We start from the raw sequence: 16,518 nt of genomic DNA on the forward strand, positions 1-16,518 counted from the left end.
GGACCCCTCGGGGGATGACCACTTGCTGGCTTAGGCCCGCTCCCCGGGGGATTGGGCCTAAGCTGGCAATCAGAAATCCCTCTGGCAGCCCGGCAGCCCTCGGGGGATGTCCACTTGCCAGCGGGGAGCAGGCCTAAACTGCAGTCGGACATCCTTAGCGCTGCTGAGGAGGCAGGAGAGGCTCCCACCACCACTGCTGTACTGGCAGCCGTCAGCCTGGCTTGTGGCTGAGCAGAGCTCCCCCTGTGAGAGCGCCCTGACCACCAGGGGGGCAGCTCCTGCATTGAACGTCTGCCCCCTGGTGGTCAGTGTGTGTCATAGTGACCAGTGATTCCCAGTTTTTCTGCTGTTAGGGTCAGTTTGCATATTACCCTTTTACTATATAGGCTAGAGGCCTGGTGCACGGGTGGGGGCTGGCTGGTTTGCCCTGAAGGGTGTCCCGGATAAGGGTGGGGGTCCCGCTGGGGTGCCTGGCCAGCCTGGATGAGGGAATGATGGCTGTTTGCATCTGGTTGCACCCCCTTCAGGGTGGGGGTCCCCACTGGGGTGCCTGGCCAGTCTGGGTGAGGGGCTGAGGGCCGTTTTCAGGCTGGTGGGCTACTGAAGCTTCCAACCTCTCCTTTTTTTCTTTCTTTTTTTTTATTCTGGGATTTATTTACCTTCTATGGCTGTCACTGGAGCTGAGAGCTGGCTCCAGCTCTGAGGCCCGGCTCCAACTTGAGGCCTCGGCTGCTGAAAGCAGGTATCTGGGTTTGTTTGGCTTCTATAATTGAAACACTGTTGCAGCTCCAGCTCTGAGACCTCGGCTGGCTGAAAGCAGGTATCTGGAATTTGTTTAGCTTCTATAATTGAAACATAGTTGCTTTTGGAGCTGTTGCTTTCAGGCTCAGAGCCAGGCAGCAGCAGGCCGGGAACCTTGGCTTCCTCCATCACTGGAGCAAGCAAGCCTCCTGTTCGCTTCAGCTGCGTGGCTGCCGGCCGCCATCTTGGTTGGCAGTTAATTTGCATATCACCCTGATTAGCCAATGGGAAGCGTATCGGAGGTACAGTTAATTACCCTATTTGTCTTTTATTAGATAGGATAAGGATACCTTATATTAGGTATGGATTACTAAATTTTAGGAGAGCTAAATTTAATGTTCCTTTTTTTTTTTTTTAAATTAGCCCTCAGTTCTAGTGTTTTCTAGTTATAGTGATTAGGAGATTTGAGTGTCTCATGTGCACTCCACTCTGAAGCCCACTACTCTAAAAGACCAGGTTGTAAGGAAGCCTCAAAATGTCTATTCTTCTATTCTGAGTGTTAAGCAGTATGTAGTGTAGAAGAAGGGGGTAGAGTGAGTGGTGAGTGGAATCTGAGTCCTGAGGAGACCTTTGGAGAAATCAGAGCACTGACCAAATACAAAGCTCTGAGTCTCAGAAGATAGGTGTCCCTTTCTAATCTGGCTTGTGGGACTCTAGAGGGAGTCAATCTGCAGCAGTAAATGCTGAGTTCCTCTGACTAGTGTCAGCATTTTGATGTTGGCTTTAGATTTCCCAGATATCACTGATTGACGGAGGATGAAGTGGTCCTCCCATGGAAAGCTGTTCATTTAATCTAATCAATTTCTAAAAAAATTTAAAACTTCTAGGTCTGTTTAACTCTATAAAGGTTTGTAAATGAATATTCATGTTTCATTAACATTTATTTAGTATCCACTATGTGCCAGGCACTCTTCCCAGCACTTTCACACATATAACTTAATCCAGCCCTCCCCCCCCATATCTACAGTCCTTTTATTTGTTAACTTATGTTAGTGAAAAAGCCAGAATTTTCCAGGTCTTGGACACAGATCTCTTTATCTTCCTCTTCATTCTATAGCTCTTTTGAGGAGCTCTAAAATTACTTACAGAGGTAGGAAAACATGTACGCAATGAGTGTGAAAGAGAAGGATCTGGTCTGTGAGAAGAGGCTAGGGTCATGGTTCTGTCACACATGTAGCAACATGCATATAACGGATGTTTAATAGATATTTGCTAAGCATTCAGGGCTCTTGGTATAAGCACTTCCACTTCCCAAGTGTGTGACCTTAGCCTGAGTTTCCTTCTGTGAAAGATGGAGTCAGCCTTTGCTGGGCTAGTTTGTGATGAGAATTAAAGTGATAGTATATGTAAGATGCCTAACTCACAGGGTCTGATATGTGCCCCCTAGTTGCTATGATGACTTTTCACTCCAATACCAGAAGGCTCTGTACTTTGTAGGTTAGTTCTCCAGTCTCCAGAGAAGTGTTTTGTGCGTGTTGTGTGTGTGTGTTTTAAGGAGTTTTTAAAAAAATATATATTTTATTGATTTCAGAGAGGAAGGGAGAGGGAGAGAGAGAGAGAGAAATATCAGTGATGAGAGAGACTTCATTGATTGGCTGCCTCTTGCACGTCCCACACTGGGGATTGTGCCCTGACCGGGAATTGAACCGTGACCTCCTGGTTCAAGGTGGACACTCAATCACTGAGCCACACTCCCAGGCTCCAGAGAAGTGTTTAATAGCAGTGCTCTTCCTCGGAGCCTGCCTCCACCAGCTCCTCTATGGAGCTGGTGAAAATAAAAATGAATCTTATTTTATCTCATTATATTATTTTGTTTCAAATTAGAAATAGTAAGGTGAAGTGTGGCCAGAGTATTATAAACTCTGATGTCTAGGATATTCAATTATATCATTAGTTTAATAGCACTTTTTAAGGTTTTTAAATTCAGACCAACATAAAGAAGAAAATGAACATGTCCATAATCCCATTGTTTACACAACCTCTGCTGATTGAAAAGATATTCCATGGCCCTGACTGGTGTGGCTCAGTTGGTTGGGCATCATCCTGGTTTGATTCCTGGTCAGGGCACATGCCTAGATTGTGGGCTTGATCCCCAGTAGGGGGGTGTGCAGGAGGCAGCCTGTTGATGTTTCTATCTCTCTATCCCTCTCCATTCCTCTCTTTCTAAAATCAATAAAAACATTAAAAAAAAAAAGGTCAGCCCTGGTGTGCCTCAGTGGTGGTTGAGTGTCCCCCTATGAACCAGGAGGTCATGGTTTAATTTCCCATCAGAGCACTTGCCCAGGTTGTGGGCTCGATTCCCAGTAGGGGCCATATAGGAGGCAGCTGATCAATGATTCCCCCTTATCGTTGATGTTTCTGTCTTTCCATCTCCCTTTCTCTCTGAAATCAATAAAAATATATTTTTAAAATAGTCAGTTTGGGAGTCATAGCAAAGTACCATAGACTGGGCGGCTTAAGTAACAAAAACCTTCTTACAGTTCTGGAGCCTGAAAGTCCAAGATCAAGGGGTTGGCAGGTTCGGTTTCTTTGGCTTCTCTCCTTGGCTTACAAACACCACCTTCTCTCTGTGACCTCTCCTGGTCATCCTTCCGTGTTGTCTAATCTCTACTTCTAAGGATAGCAGTCATCTTGGATTAGGGCCTACCCTAACAACCTGACTTTATTAACTCAACTACTTTTTTAAAGGCCTATCTCCAAATACTGGGCAGAGGGGAGGTGGGGTTGAAGGTTTCAACATGAATTTTGGGGGGACACAATTTAGCATATAACACTGTCCTACCATTAAAACTATTAATAACATTTATTTCCAGAAAAGTTTCCTGTCCTTATTTCTGTGGGCATCTGAATTTATATGATTGGGATTATTAAATTAGCTTATTTGAACTCAGTGTGAGCAGTATACATAGCAGCAAGGAATTAATTATTATAGGGTTGTGCTCGGTTGGGGAAACGAACCTGTTTTGTGGAATCAGACATGGTAACATATCTATGGGTATGTGTGTGTATATAAATACCAATATATTAAAGCCTCTTTAGTAGAGTTGACTAGTTTCATGTTTGTCTTAAGTCATTAATGTGCTAAAACTTGTTTTGACCGTAGCTGGTTTGACTCAGTGGATAGAGCGTTGGCCTGTGGACTGAAGGGTCCCAGGTTTGATTCCAGTCAAGGGCACATGCAGTGACAGGGGTGCTGGTCACTAAAGATAAATGGGGGGGGGTGTGCATTTGGAGTGAGGGGTTGACTTCAGACCCAGAGCACATGCTGCTGGTAGGTATGTAAGCACACATAAAGATGGATTACCTCCATATTGCAGTCCTTTGATTTCTAAAACGGTGCTACTGTGAGTATTAAGGCAAGCTTTTATTCTTTATCTTTTCCTCCTCTCCTAAATGATTTTCTTGGATAATCTCTTGCGTGTGAGATGGAATATCCTCAGCTTGTCCCAGGGAGAAGGATCTGTTCTGGTATCAGGAACTAGGTTTTCTTCATCTCCAATTGCACTTGCATAGGAAAGGGAGAATGAATGAATCTGTGATGGAGCATCCAGACACCTGGTGATGGGCCTGCCTGTTACATGGAGGAAGAGGGGAGTCATATTAGTTTTGTAGGGCATTGGGACAGAGTACCAGAAATTGGATGGCTTAAAACAACAGAAATTCATTGTCTCACAGGTCTGGAGTCTGAACACCGGGAATCCAAGTGTGGGCAAGGTTGCTTTCTTTGGAGGCTCTGAGGGAAAATCTGTCCTGAGCCTATCTCCCAGCTTCTGACGGTTGCTGGCAATCCTTGGTGTTTCTTGACTTGCAGCTGCATCACTCCAGTATCTGCCTCTATTTATATTGTCACATGTCCTTGTCCCTGGGTGTCTGTGTGTCTCTCTGGGTCCAAATTTCCTCCTCCTCTTCTTTTTTTAAAGTATATTTTTATTGATTTCAGAGAGGAAGAGAGAGGGAGAGAGAGATAGAAACATCAATGATGAGAGAGACTCATTGATCGGCTGCTTCCTTCATGCCCCCTACTGGGGATCGAGCTCACAACCCAGGCATATGCCCTTGACTGGAATCGAACCTGCAACCCTTCAATCCACAGGCCAAAGCTCTATCCATTGAGCCAAACAGGCCGGGGCAAATTTCCTCTTCTTGTAAGGGCACTGCCCATCCTGTACCAGTATGACCTTATCTTAACTTGATCATATCTGCAAAGACCTGTTTTCAAATAAAGTCACATTTCTCAGATGGATAGGAATTTGGGGGACACACATCAACTCAAATTGGTAGTTTTATAAATGAATTTCTAAAGTGAAAAATTTAATGAATTTAATGCATCCATTAAAATGTATAAAAGTATAGGCAGTTTTTATTAATGCAGTTGTTAAAGCAGGCTCATTTCATTTGTTTGGACCTATTTAGGGCTAAAGTCTGTGATTACAAGGCTTAAAAGATTTTTTTTAAAACATTGAGTTTACGGGGGTGGGGGGGAGAGAGAGGGGAAGAGAGAGAGGGAAAGAAAAACATTGATGTGAGAGAAACAACAGTTGCCTCCTGTATGGCCTCTACAGCCCCCACCTCCCACCCCCAGGGCTTTCGGACGGGGCTGCGATGATAAGTTCTTAGTAATTTTTAAAATTATGAACCAATTCAGATAAAATCCTATCTAGGTTCATATATCTGAATTATAAATTAAAACTTCCTCAATTTTATTACTTTTTAAGCCCATGAATACCATTGTTGTCAAGGAGAGGTCATTGAAAATCATTTTTTCTGATGAGAAATGTCACTGCATGTTTTTCAGTAGATGGTTATAAAATTCTTACTGCCGGGTTCCCCTCAGTTCCCAAATAGCGTATAGGATTGCTAACCTAGTCCAGATAGACATCACCCGAAGACGCAATGCTTCTTGAGGTTCTTTGTGTATAATTTCTGCTTTTTGTTGTATTTTCAGTTTCAAGAGTGGTGGAGGGGTAGATTCTTCACTGTCTTACCTTTTAAAGTTTTTGTCAGGCTTCCTTGTTGTGTTTCAGACCAGAGCTGTCCAGCAGATCTGTCTGTAGTGATGTAAGTTCCATAGCTGTGTTGTTAGGTGTGATAGCCACTGGAAATGGAGCTGGCAGAATTCAGAAACTGAATTTTTAATAGTATCTAATTTTAATAGTATCTAATTTTAATTAATTAGGCACACACAACTAGACTTCTTCCTTTTTCTCTCTCCAGTTCTGCCTTCTTCTTCTCTCAGGGAGTCATTGTTAATAGCTTAGGGTCTACCCTACTAATATTTTTGTCCATATGTAAGAAATAAATGCACACGTTGGAGGATACACTGTTTTTAAAACAGAAAATGCGATCCCACTCTGAACAGGAATCTGCATCTTGTGTTTTTCACTGGGATGAGTTCTGAATTTCTCCATAGATGTTCCTGGACCTCTGGACCGCCCTCAGTGTTCTGGTTAGGATGGTTTCTCAGCTGTTAACATCTATTTGTCCATCACCTTTAGTGTATCATGCGTATTAACTCAGTAATCATTAATTCCAATTAAAATCTAATAAGGAAAGTAGAAATCACTCATTTTAAGATGTGAACCTCTTTATTAGATTTCTTTAGATAAATCAGAGTCCTCTCTATTTCTTATATTTGGGCTTTGTCTTGCTCTCTCATCTTTGTTATTTTTATGAGTTTACTTCTCTTTCAGATTAAAACTCACATCAGATCTTATTATACTTCTTTTTAGTGAAACAGTTTGAGTGATGGCAGCCAATTTTAATAACCAGAACAGTGGCTTTCTCTGCTGACTTGTAATAAAACCTTAAAGTTTTAAAGCTGCCAATCCTAGATTAACCATGTTTTTTGGGGAGAGGGAAGCAGAATGGAGATAGAAAGGATGCATGTAAAATTTCGTTCTTTTTTCAAATAACCACTAGAATCAAAGAGGCTGGGTTAGGTTGAACCACATGAAATAGCCTTTTTTTTTTTTTTTTTAGAATAAAATAGTCAAATATTGACAATTTCATGAGGTTCAAATGAATTAATTTACTCTTTTCAGTTTATATAGGAAGAAGCCCTAACTCAAGGAAGGCTGCACAAGTGAACTGATTCATGCAGGGAAGCACAGTTGAAGGTTCAGTTCAAGGTTCAGTTACTAGACCAGGAAACAGGATCGGGACCATATTGTAAATATTTCAAATATGCCATATTATAAATATGCCTTTTGTGGAATCATCCTTTTTTTCATAGTGCAGCTTTATTTTCATACACTTTGATTTTGAATTTTCAAGCTATCAGAAAGTTTCTCAAACTGAAACAAACCAAATATTATTTATTTTGAATGCTTGTTATTTTGGATTATCTTTACTATAATCTCCCCCTACCCCACTTCTATTAATAGGGGTAATAAAACATTGTTTTCACCAGGCTGGTGTGGCTCAGTGATTGAGCATTGATTTATGAACAAGGAGGTCACAGTTCAATTCCTGGTCAGGGCACATGCCCGGTTAGGGCTTGATCCCCAGTGTGGGGCATGCAGGAGGTAGCCAATCAATGATTTTCATCATTGATGTTTCTATCTCTCCCTCTCCCTTCTTTGAAATCAATAAAAACATATTTAAAAAAATAAAACTGTTTTCTGTTTCACTATCATACAGTTGTATAAGATTCTAGATGAAGAAACATTTATCTTAATATACTGTAATTACAATAATAACTACCTCTGGGCTCTTGACAAACACTATTTTGATGAATGAGATAATTTTAAAATAGTGCTTATGACACAGTGAGGTCCTTGACAAATGGATATTTGATTTTGAATTGCTCTTTTCTCCCAAAGGGTCTGAAATATTTGAAGAAGGCCTAAAGACTAAAATAGCCCCCCCCCAACATTGTAAACTTGGAAAGCCAAATGAGAACTGTTTTTAAAATTCTAACATACTATTTTTCCTGTTTTAACAACCCCAGGTACTCCTCAGGTTAGAACCCAGTTTCACAAAAAGGAACATGCTTGATTAACTGTTATCAAAATCTATTTAGAATATACTTATTTTTTGTGTTTTGAAATAGATTTACTCACAGATATCTGAACACACATATATATCTGTACATATGAGTGAAACTGATCAGATATATATATATATATATATATATATATATATATATATATATATATGTTATAAAGGGATACAATTTTTTATTCCAATCAACATGCTTCACTGTATATCACGGTAATGTGGGATTTGGGTAGTTTGATCATTTTATATTACTATAAATCATAGGTCTTTTTTAAAAAATGTTTCTTTTTTAAAAAAAGTTTAAACATATTTGTATTGATTTCAGAGAGGAAGGGAGAGGGAGAGAGATAGAAACAATAATGAGAGAGAATCATGGATCGGTTGCCTCCTGCAAGCCCCCACTGGGGATCTAGACCAAAACCTTGGCATGTGCTAGTCATGTGCCCTGACTAGAAAGTGACCTCTTGGTTCATAGTTCGACGTTCAACCACTGAGCCACAATGGCTGGGTGAAAGTATTTTTTATTCTATAAGTACACGTGCTCATTATAAATTGAAACTAACTAAAGGTATAAATCACAAGCTGAGCTCTCTATTCACCCCAGGTAATCACTAGAAACTGTCTGTGTTTCCTTCCAGATGTTTTTCATTTGTAGATAAGAGATAAATATGCATAGTAAAAAATATAGACTAGGTAAATATCTTTTTTGAAAACAAATGGGATTATGTTGTAAACACTTTCTGTAACTTTCTTTTGCTTAACAATAGGGTGTCTTGTACTTTTCATAGGTACATCTTGGTTAATAATGTAGGTGCAGTTCAGCGATGATTGAAATAGTGATTTTTTCCATTGAATCCTATTTTTAAAAATGACAATATAATCAAATCATGCAATATAATTGTCAATAAATAGGGATGGCTCAAGAAAAATAAAACAGGAAAAGTTGGATTAAAAGATTAAAACTTGCACTCTATCGTTATTTGCAATGGTAAGGAAGCATGGTATTTAAAAAATATTCTTATGTGCCTCTTGTCTATTGTAAAGCACCACTTAAGCTTTTGGGGGCCTATTTATATCTTTTTGGTTTAAGATAACCAAAGATATGTTCTGTAATTATCCCTTTAAGAGATTAATGTGATGATTTTTTTTTTTAGGAATATAGAACAAAATTCTGTATTAAATGTGTCCACTGTAAATTCAAAATCCTGGTTGTACTTGCTGGTCTGATGGTCTTAGAAGACATGTAAGAACCTGAGCTCTGTGTTAAGCCTGTTCTGGTTCAATCCTGGAAGTACTGCTTAGGAATTATGTGACTATCACCCCCTCCATGCCTCATTGTCCCCCGTTGTAAGATAAGGAGGAATGATGGTAGTGATGGTTCCACAAAAAGTCACCTGCGGTCACGGTCACGGATAAACCCTGAGATTTCAGGGGTTAGGACAGTAACAGTTTATATCTCTGCTGTCTTCACACATGACTTCCCAGATTGCCCTGGGCATGGATGTCGCCTGGCAGATGGGGGAGGGAGAAGGTGCACGTTTGCATGGAGGTTTGAGGCAGGGCCTGGGAGTCCTGAAGGAGGTATTCATCACTTTTGCCCACATTGTGTTACCTGGAAGTCAAACACATGGAAGGGAAGTTGTGAAATGTAGCTGCATGCCTAGGAGTTGCGTTGGGTGAAGAGGCAGCCAGCCAGTCTTTGCCATGAAGTACTCAGCCTAGATAGAATATGGTTCTCAAGTCACTTCACCTCTTGGGGTCTGTGTTTCCCTCTCTAAAGTGGAAGAAGGGGTAGTGGGGAGGGAATAGTGAGCATTTATTGAGAACTTCTAGGCAGGACTGTTTCAGGAGAACTGGACATTATAACCACATTAACTCATTTACTTTGTACAAAAGTCTTCCAAGTAAAGACTGTTCTTATCCTTTGTTCCCTTTGTAACATCTGAGGAAAGGAAGACACAGTGAGTCAGGGAGACAGGGCTTGAACCCAGCAGTGTTCTCTCGCTGCAGGGTCTGTGCTTGCAATGCTTGGCTGTAAGTCCTGCGAGCATGCGGTTTCCTTTCACCCCTGCACTCTGCTGTGTCCTGCATCTCCCTTCTCTTAGTGGCTTTTCTTCAGCCGAGGTCTTTTTTGCACTAAAATAGTTTTTTTTCTGGTTGTTGCCACCTACATTTGTGATCTTTTTTCCTTCCCTCCATCTGCTTTGATATTCAGTAATCTTATAGTCACTGTGATCACTCCTTTTCCCTTCCCACCTGTTTTTGTAACTGTCATAGAAAATTTGCCCATATACAAATGGGTAGTGAATAGGCTAATGAAACTCTGAATACCCATCACCAGCTAATGATGATCAACACATGGCCAATCTTGTTTCATTGATACTGTTACCCACTTCTCCTCTCGTGTTATTTTGAAACAGATTTTAGGCATAATATAATTTCTTTTATAAATATTTGAGAATGCATCTCTAAAAAGTAAACTTAAAAAAAACCCTAATACTACCATCGTTACCTAAGAATTATTTTACAGTTAAATCCATAGTATCAAATATTCAGTGTTCAGATTAAGCAGGTATCTGTTTTTTTTAAAACCAGTTTGCTTAAATCTGGATGTGAATAAGACCCACACCTTGTGATTAAGTCTCTTAATCTATAGGTTACTACCCTCCTTTTTTACTTGCAATTTATTTGTTGAAGAAGCAATTTCCCACTGCTTCTCACGCTGTAGTGCATTCTTTCATTGGGAGGCACATAGAGTCTGGGTGTCACTTTTTGTGACGCCAGCCGCTGTTGGTCAGTGCCTAGATCAGCCGTGGGCAAACTTGTAAAATGTAAAATGATGATGTTCTAGTTCTGCTATTCCTTCATTTTGTTATCTAGAACAGCAGTCGCCATCTGGTGGTCTGCGAGGTCCGAAAGGTTGGCAACCGTTGATCAGAAGACTCCCCCTGCCCCTGCCCCGTATTCTTTGGTTGCCTGCTGTGTAGCAGTTTATGTATCAGTCACTGTGCTGAACAGTATCTGGAAACTCAATGAAGGCCGGATCCCTACACGGAGCCATAGCTCTGTGTGTCAGGGCTATCGTGAGCACGGAGTGGGAGCACACAACAGTCCTTTGGCACGAAGGTCAGGACAGGACTCTGAAGTTGATCCTAAGCTGAGTTTTGGAGGTTGGATAGCAGTTTGCTTCTCCTGGAGGAGACAGAAGTTACTCCCCAGGCAGAGGGGCTGCATGTGCGAAGAACTGAGTACAGAGTGAGTTTGCATCAAGGATATTTAGTGTGGCCAGAGCCCAGTGCGCTTGACGTAAGAGGTAGTATGGATTTTTAAAAAATATATGTTTTTATTGATTTCAGAGAGGAAGAGAGAGTGAGAAGGAGATAGAAACATCAATGATGAGAGACAGTCCTGCACGCCCCACACTGGGGATTGAGCCTACAACCCGGGCATGTGCCCTTGACCGGAATCAAACTCGGGGACCCTTCAGTCCACAGGCTCACGCTATATTCACCGAGCCAAACCAGCCAGGGCAGAGGTAGTATGGATTTTAAATCAGTTTAAGGAGCAGTTCTGATTTAACTCTGAAGGCCACGGAGAGACACTGAAAGGTTTTATCCAGTGACATAGACACTGTTTTATGGAGATCTCTCTGGCAGCACTGTGCAGTGACTCACGGTGCTCTGTTCCTGCTGTGCCTTTGCAGATCTGATGTTCTCCCCTGGTGTTACTTCTTGCATGCTCTCCCCCCCCCCCCACCCCCATCTTCAACATACACACACTGCCTCAGGCCTCCTTCTGGAGTCCTGGCTTTTGTTCTATACAGACCCTAGGCACCTGACAAGGCTGTCTTAAAAAAAAAGTGGTTGATAGTTGAGAGGTCACCTCTGCTGTCCCAAAGGCACAACTTCATGTCAGAGTCACAGGAGTAGCGAGGATGCTAACCTTAATCACAGTGCCCGGCCCTGTTCTCAGCATGCTCTCATCCCCATTACACAGAGGAGCAAATGCGCAGGGCAAGTTGCTCAAGGTGATATTCTAGTGAGGTCAAGGTGAGATGGAACAGAACCTAAGCATCCTGCCTCTCGAGCTCATCCCCACAGCAGTCCCACCATATTGCCTTTCTCATCATCCAACACAGACCAGTCCCATGCCACCTGCCATACACTCCCTCTTTTCTCAGGCTTTCCGGGCCTCCTGTCTCACCCTTAGTCTTGTATCAGCACAGTCTTTGCTAGGATCTCTGGTCCAGACGCTGCCCAGCCTGTGTCAAAGTGACATCCCCAGTCTAGCTGATGATTCAGTTTGGTCATTGAACTGTGTGTGTGTGTGTGAGTGAGTGAGAGAGAGTGTGAGATGGGGGGAGTGTTGTAGCATTTCCACTGAAAATGTTTTCACCACAGGTCCATACAAGGTTTCTTGGGTTTTGTAAGACTGCCATTTAATTATAAATAGGCCTTAAAAATGTTTATATAAAAAATTAATATAGCTAAATTATAAATATTCATCAACAAAAGAAGATAAAAATATTTTGTCCTAGCATCTTTAGGTTTGCAAATACTTAGTGGTATATATTTTTTACATATGAACATGGTATATATATTATACATATGTAGGAAATATTTAGAAAATAGAAAATACATAGTATAAAACTATATAAATAAGATCTATGAATCATTCTGTATAATAAAACCCCAATATGCAAATTGACTTAATGGCAGAACGACTGGTCACTATGATGCACACTGACCACCAGGGGGCAGACGCTCAATGCAGGAGCTTCCTCCTGGTGGTCAGTGTGCTCCCACGGGGGAGCACCACTCAGCCAGAATGCGGGCTCATGGCTGGCGGCGCAGCGGCGGCGAGAGGGATGTCTGACTGCAGGTGGACATCCCCAAGGGGTCCTGGACTGCGAGAGGGTGCAGGCCGGGCATAGGGGATCCCCCCCCCCCCCCCAACACACACACACACACACACACACACACACACACTGCACGAATGTCGTGCACTGGGCCTCTAGTATTGTTTATATTTGTACACTTAAGGAGAGAGGTCATATAAAGGTTTCCATGTCAATAACCACGGTGCTACAGGAGTTTAGTAGCTGCAGAGCATCATCTTGGTCCGAGAAATGACTCATCTGAATAGTCTTTTCTTGTTGGACAAGGAGGATTTTTTTTTTCAGTCTTTGAGAGTTAGAAACAGAGTCGGGGTGAACATCCTGACAGCTAAACCTTTATGCACTTGATTATTTACTCATGATAAATTCCTAAGTGGAATTTCTGGGCCAAAAGATATGAAGATTTTAAAGACTTTTAATATTCACAAACATCACTATGGCATAATTGTACCAATTTATGCTCCTACCAATAATATATGATTATGCCTATTTACCTATTTTCCTGCCAGTGCTGGGAATTGTGATTAAAAAAAAATCTGTAAAAGAGCATTGAAGATTGGTTTGGGAATGTAAGTACCTCCTTGCCCTCCATAAGTTTACAGCCGAATCAATCATAATTTTAGCTGTCTGAATATAAAAGAAAACCAGTAAATGTGAAACAGCACGTTCATTGCCAAGTAATGCTGCTGTGGAGCAGGGCTGCTCATCTCTGCACTGTTGAAGTTTGGGGCTGGCTGCTTCCTTGTGTGGGGTGCCTTGAGGGATGTTTGGCAGCATTCCCAGGCTCCACCAACCAGATGTCTTCAGACATTGCCAATTGTGTGTGTGTGTGTGTTTAAAAAAAAATGTCCCCCTTCCCAAGTTGAGAACCACTGCTCTTGTTGCAGAACAGGACTACTACGTAAGAATTACTGGATCCCCAGAATGGTTCCCAGCACACAGCCAGCACTCCAGTATTTGTTGAATAAATGAGCAATCATATTTTGGCTTGAAATAAAAACTGAATAAGACTTGGGGTGACTGTTTAGGCTTTTTTATCACCGAAGAAGCTGTCCATTGAACACTTCTTTCAGGCCTTATGTTCTAATCTGGATTATTAAATTGACAGGGTTATTTCTTCCAGTGTGTAATTGATTCTGGATTTTTTTTTTGCTGTAAAATGTTTAGGACCTGTCTTCTGAATTATGTTCAAACACCTTAGTGTGGCATTCCAGTCTTTCCCATGTCCTTGGTCCATTTTATTTGTTTTCTTCTGGATGTGGCAGACCTTTACCCTCACCTCTACCTGCTCAAGGCATTCTTCCACCTGAATTACTTCTCTCCTCCCTCTCCCCACTTTCAGTCCGAAATCCGACCCATCCTTCTTTGTGAAGTCTTTACTGATCATGAGTGCTCTCTCCTCTCTCAGCTAATCTATTGGTTTGTGTTCACTGTACTTGAGACACTCTACTGTTTATTTCCCATACACACAAGCTGTTGTTTTTTTAATCCTCAACCAAGGATATTTTCTCCCCCATTGATTTTTTTAAGGAGAGTGGAAGGGGAGGGGGATTGATTTTTTTAAGGAGAGTGGAAGGGGAGAGAGAGAGAGAGAGAGAGAGAAAGAGAAAGAGAAACATCTATGTGAGAGAGATACATCGATTGGTTGCCTCCCTCAAGCTGGCCAGGACCAGTTTTCAAGTTTGATGAGTGTCTCTTACTCATACTTGTATCTCCATATGGGCGTTGTCATTGTATGCTGTGCATTGATTGAAGTAGAGGCTGGATATCTTTTTTTAAAAAATATATTTTTATTGATTTTAGAGAGGAAGGGAGAGAGAGATAGAAACATCAATGATGAGAAGCATTGATTGGCTGCCTCCTGCACGCTCCCTACTGGAGATGGAGCCCGCAACTCGGGCTTGTGCCCTTGACCGGAATCGAACCTGGGACCCTTCAGTCTGCAGTCGGACGCTCTATCCACTGAGCCAAACCAGCTAGGGCGAGGCTGGATATCTTGTCTGGGACCTTTGGGAAGGTTTCATTCACTGGGTGTCAAGTTGAATAAATCCTGCCCATATTAAGAGTCTGTGATACTGCTTTAGGTGTACTTTTAGTCATACTGCTTGATCAAGTAAATAAATATTTCTAGGAACTTTTTATCATGGAATATTATATAGAAATAAAAGTAGAGATATTTTCATATCGAATCCTCTCATGTTCCCATCACATAGTTTTAATAGCCATCCCCTTTGGTTAGTTATGTTTCATCTGTGCTGCCCCTCCCCATCCCCTCCCCTCCCCTCCCTTCCCCTCCCCCCCTTCCTCTTTCTTCCCTTCCTTTTGGGTTATTTTTGAAACAAGTTTAGATTTAAATTATCAATACTCAGCATGTAACTAGTTTTTTTAAAAAATATTTTTATTGATTTCAGAGAGGAAGGGAGAGGGATAGAGAGATAGAAAGATGAGAGAAAAACATAGATCGCTACCTCCTGCATGCCCACTACTGGGATTGAGCCTGAAACCCTGGGCATACCTAGAATGGAACCCGTGACCTCTGGGTTCGACGGTCAACCACTGAACCACACTGACTGGGCTAGGTTTTTATTTTTATATGACTTCTGTGAAAAGTTTTGGGGAAACTGGTTCAACTGAAAGAATAGGAAGATGGAGTTTAGAAGTCACTCAAGGAGTGGCCTTGGAAGATGTTTTGTTTGTGTTATGAAGGTCTTGGATAGAGGGGTGAAGGGTAGATGAGCAAGGAGGCGAAACACAGTATATGGGTTCTTTCTAGAAGCTAGGCTACGGAAGAAAGAGAGTTTTTTGAAGTTGAAAATAGAACACAGAAAATTAAGATGCAATCCCCCCCAAACCTAGGACTTCTGACTTAATATGCTAAAGAAAGTTTTTGTTTCAGAGTGAAGGAAATATTGGAACTTGAGTTTGTTAATTGTGTTTCATGGTTTATCATTATTGTTTCATATTAACTGGTTAAGGAACATGAGACTGGGAAGTGCTATCCAGGTAAATGCAGATGTAAATCTAGAAATGGGTACAAAAATTAAACACCTTAATATCCACTTTGTACAAGAAATGTCTGGCAGGTACTGGGCAGGGTGGGAAGCACAAAAGAGGCATTTTTTCCTTAACAGTCTAGATAGGGAACAAGAAGTAAAAAAAAGAAAAACAAAAAGCCCCATTGCTTTAATAGTTAATAAATCACAGTTTTAATAACAATGAGAGGCATCTCTAAAAGAGATGTCAAGGTAGAACACCAAAGCACTAAGTCCATAGGCCTTGGGAGAAGAGGAGGAGGAGACATAGAGTCAAGGACCTTTAGGAGTCTGGAATTAAGGATTGGAGGAAGGTGGGATATTTGGAGTTGAGGGAGATTCCTTTTTAACTTTAAATTGTGAAATTTTGTATTCCTTCTGCATGTAATTTTATATATAACTAGAAGCCCGGTGCATGAATTTGTGCACGGGTGGGGTCCCTTGGCCTGGCCAGCAATCGGGGCCGATCGGGGGGAGGGACTGCAGGAGTTTGGCTGGCCGTGGGAGGTTGGCTGTAGGAGCGCACTGACTACCATGGGGCAGCTCCCGTGTTGAGCATCTGCCCCCTGGTGGTCAGTGCACATCATAGCCACCGGTTGACCAGTCGTTCTGTCGACTGGTCTTAACGGTGCTTAGGCTTTTATATATATAGATTATATATAGTTTAGTTTAAAAAATAACAAGCACTTGTGTTACCTCCCTTGTAGTTTAAGAATATAATATTACCCAATATTTTTTGAAGTCCCCTAAATGCCTCTCCTTGGTCACACCCTGACTTCCCATCCAGAG

General features: G+C 41.7%; 1 protein-coding gene and 1 non-coding gene across 4 annotated transcripts in view; both read left to right on the forward strand.

Moving 5' to 3' along the window:
- The window catches only part of KMT2C (lysine methyltransferase 2C), a 248,324-nt gene that overhangs the window by 42,588 nt on the left and 189,218 nt on the right, over nt 1-16,518 (forward strand). For all 3 annotated transcript variants that reach the window (XM_023743909.1, XM_023743910.1, XM_023743911.1), the window contains exon 2: nt 6,843-6,969. In XM_023743909.1, the coding sequence (XP_023599677.1) occupies nt 6,896-6,969 (74 nt within the window). In that variant the 5' untranslated portion in view covers nt 6,843-6,895. The remainder of the gene's footprint in view (nt 1-6,842; nt 6,970-16,518) is intronic.
- Nucleotides 1,415-1,543, forward strand: LOC111823193. Its single transcript, XR_002826200.1, has one exon. It is a non-coding gene; the product is annotated as a small nucleolar RNA SNORA56 (small nucleolar RNA).

Source organism: Myotis lucifugus, unplaced genomic scaffold (assembly GCF_000147115.1).
Source record: "Myotis lucifugus unplaced genomic scaffold, Myoluc2.0 scaffold_418, whole genome shotgun sequence".
NCBI classification, from domain to species: domain Eukaryota; kingdom Metazoa; phylum Chordata; class Mammalia; order Chiroptera; family Vespertilionidae; genus Myotis; species Myotis lucifugus.